Source organism: Pteropus alecto, unplaced genomic scaffold, assembly GCF_000325575.1.
Source record: "Pteropus alecto unplaced genomic scaffold, ASM32557v1 scaffold61, whole genome shotgun sequence".
In the NCBI taxonomy this organism is placed as follows: domain Eukaryota; kingdom Metazoa; phylum Chordata; class Mammalia; order Chiroptera; family Pteropodidae; genus Pteropus; species Pteropus alecto.
The window spans coordinates 1,304,502-1,306,245 of record NW_006434835.1 but is presented as its reverse complement, the minus strand read 5'-3'; the positions used below and the strand labels follow the sequence as shown (position 1 = coordinate 1,306,245).

General features: G+C 56.7%; 1 protein-coding gene across 3 annotated transcripts in view; it reads left to right on the top strand.

Annotated features, from left to right (window-relative positions):
* EIPR1 (EARP complex and GARP complex interacting protein 1) overlaps nucleotides 1-1,744 on the top strand; it is an 88,456-nt gene that overhangs the window by 16,481 nt on the left and 70,231 nt on the right. For all 3 annotated transcript variants that reach the window (XM_025045723.1, XM_006910212.3, XM_006910211.3), the window contains one exon: nucleotides 718-850. In XM_025045723.1, coding sequence (XP_024901491.1) covers nucleotides 718-850 — 133 coding nt within the window. The remainder of the gene's footprint in view (nucleotides 1-717; nucleotides 851-1,744) is intronic.

Sequence of the window (1,744 nt, the reverse complement as noted above, 5' to 3'; positions counted from 1 at the left end):
CTGTGCAGCTCCATGATTGTTTTCTTGATGTAAATTTATATTTGAAACTAAGGTTTCATTTCATTTTTCTCATTGATTTGGGTATCGATAAGAGAATACATGTGAAAATCATTTTAATTCTCCCAAAATTATCCAGATAGCATGGAGATAACTTCATTTAGTGGCCACAGTGTGATGCCGTGTTCATTAGTTATGGGATCGTCCGCAGTGACCGCTGTCGGACCCCTCTTTAGAAAGAGCTTTAAGGTGTGCTAGCGTGCAGTCCTGCCTCGCCCCTTGCCACCTCAGCTGCGTGGCACGTCACGCCCACCACGCCGTGGGCAGAGCCGGGCAGTCCCGGTCCTGGGGAGGCGGCAGTGCCTGGCCCTTCTCTCCACAGCGTCGTGGCGGGCCCCAGGGGCTCCTGGCCGATTTGCATGACCCTGCAGGACGGGCCCTGACACCAGCCGTGGCCTCCCCGAGCCACGAGGGGACAGCTTGTTGTGTCTCGTTTCTTAGGACTGGTTACGCCGGGGGCCGTGTCGTAGAGTTGCCGTTGTGACACACTCTCCAGGGACTTCATGCTTGCCTCTTGAGAGGAGCACAGCCAGATGGATGTGCAGAGGCGCGTGCTCTTAGAGCAACACGAGTGACTCGTGAAGGTGGTAGAGATGCGTGTGGTGGTTCTTGTCTCTGTTTCGTTAAGTAACGCCCTGATGTCCTCTCTATTGTTCGTAGATCCACATCATAGACTTCGATGATGAAAACAACATCATCAATAAGAACGTCCTCCTCCACCAAGTGGGTGAAATCTGGCACATTAGTGCCAGCCCCGCGGACAGAGCCGTGCTGGCCACCTGCTACAATCACAGTAAGTGCTGTCAGCCGTTCCGTGCACCCCTGGGGGTCAGCGTGAGACGGGGCTTGAGGTGCCTCGGCGCGTGAGTGATGAGACCTGCCCGTCAGTGAGGGTGCCGAGGGCAGCTGTGCCGCCGTGGGGGAGGACGCGGCCGTTGCTGCCATCCCGGGTCTGTTCCAGGGGGCCCCACCCCTCGGGGCAGGGACGGCGATGAGCCGGGGCTCTACATGGCGGGCGCAGGCGTCCTCCCCGTCCGTTAGCTCAGCGCTCAGGAGGGCGGCCGGGCGCCTCTCTCGCTGCCCGCGTGTGTGTGGTAAGGAGAGCCCACGACGCTTCAGCCCCCTGAGAATTTCTTGTGCATGTGAAGGCAGAGGCGGTCTTCTTCCAGAAGAGCAACTTTCTGTCTCCCTTTTGGTTAACTCAAGGTCAGCGGACCTTAGTTTTACCACCAAAGCACATTCTCCTTTGCCATGTAACGGTGAGTCACAGAGTGAGGTCTCACCTGTACCATAATCCATAGGTTAGAAGCACGTCCTCGAGCCTAGAAGGGGACTGTAAAACGGTGTGACGCCTGGGGACCAGCATCACGGCCCCAGGAAGGTGAGCGGTGCCCGCCATCCCCAGCGAGCTCGTGCAGAACACCGCTGCTGTCTCTCGAGGGCCTCGGCCTGTGACGGGCCTGTGACGGCACTGGCTCAGGCGCAGGCCCCTCGTCCAGACAGTGCCGTAGAAAGTGGGCCTGTGCCATCTAGAAACCAAGCCTGCTTGAGCGCCCTCCTCTGGACAAATCTCGGCATTGCCGTTTATTATAAACAACAACGTTTAAATATCTGTTTATTGCACCCTGAAGAAAACCTACAAATTAGTAGGAGTCTGTAGTGGGGTAGAACTCTTACACACACACAC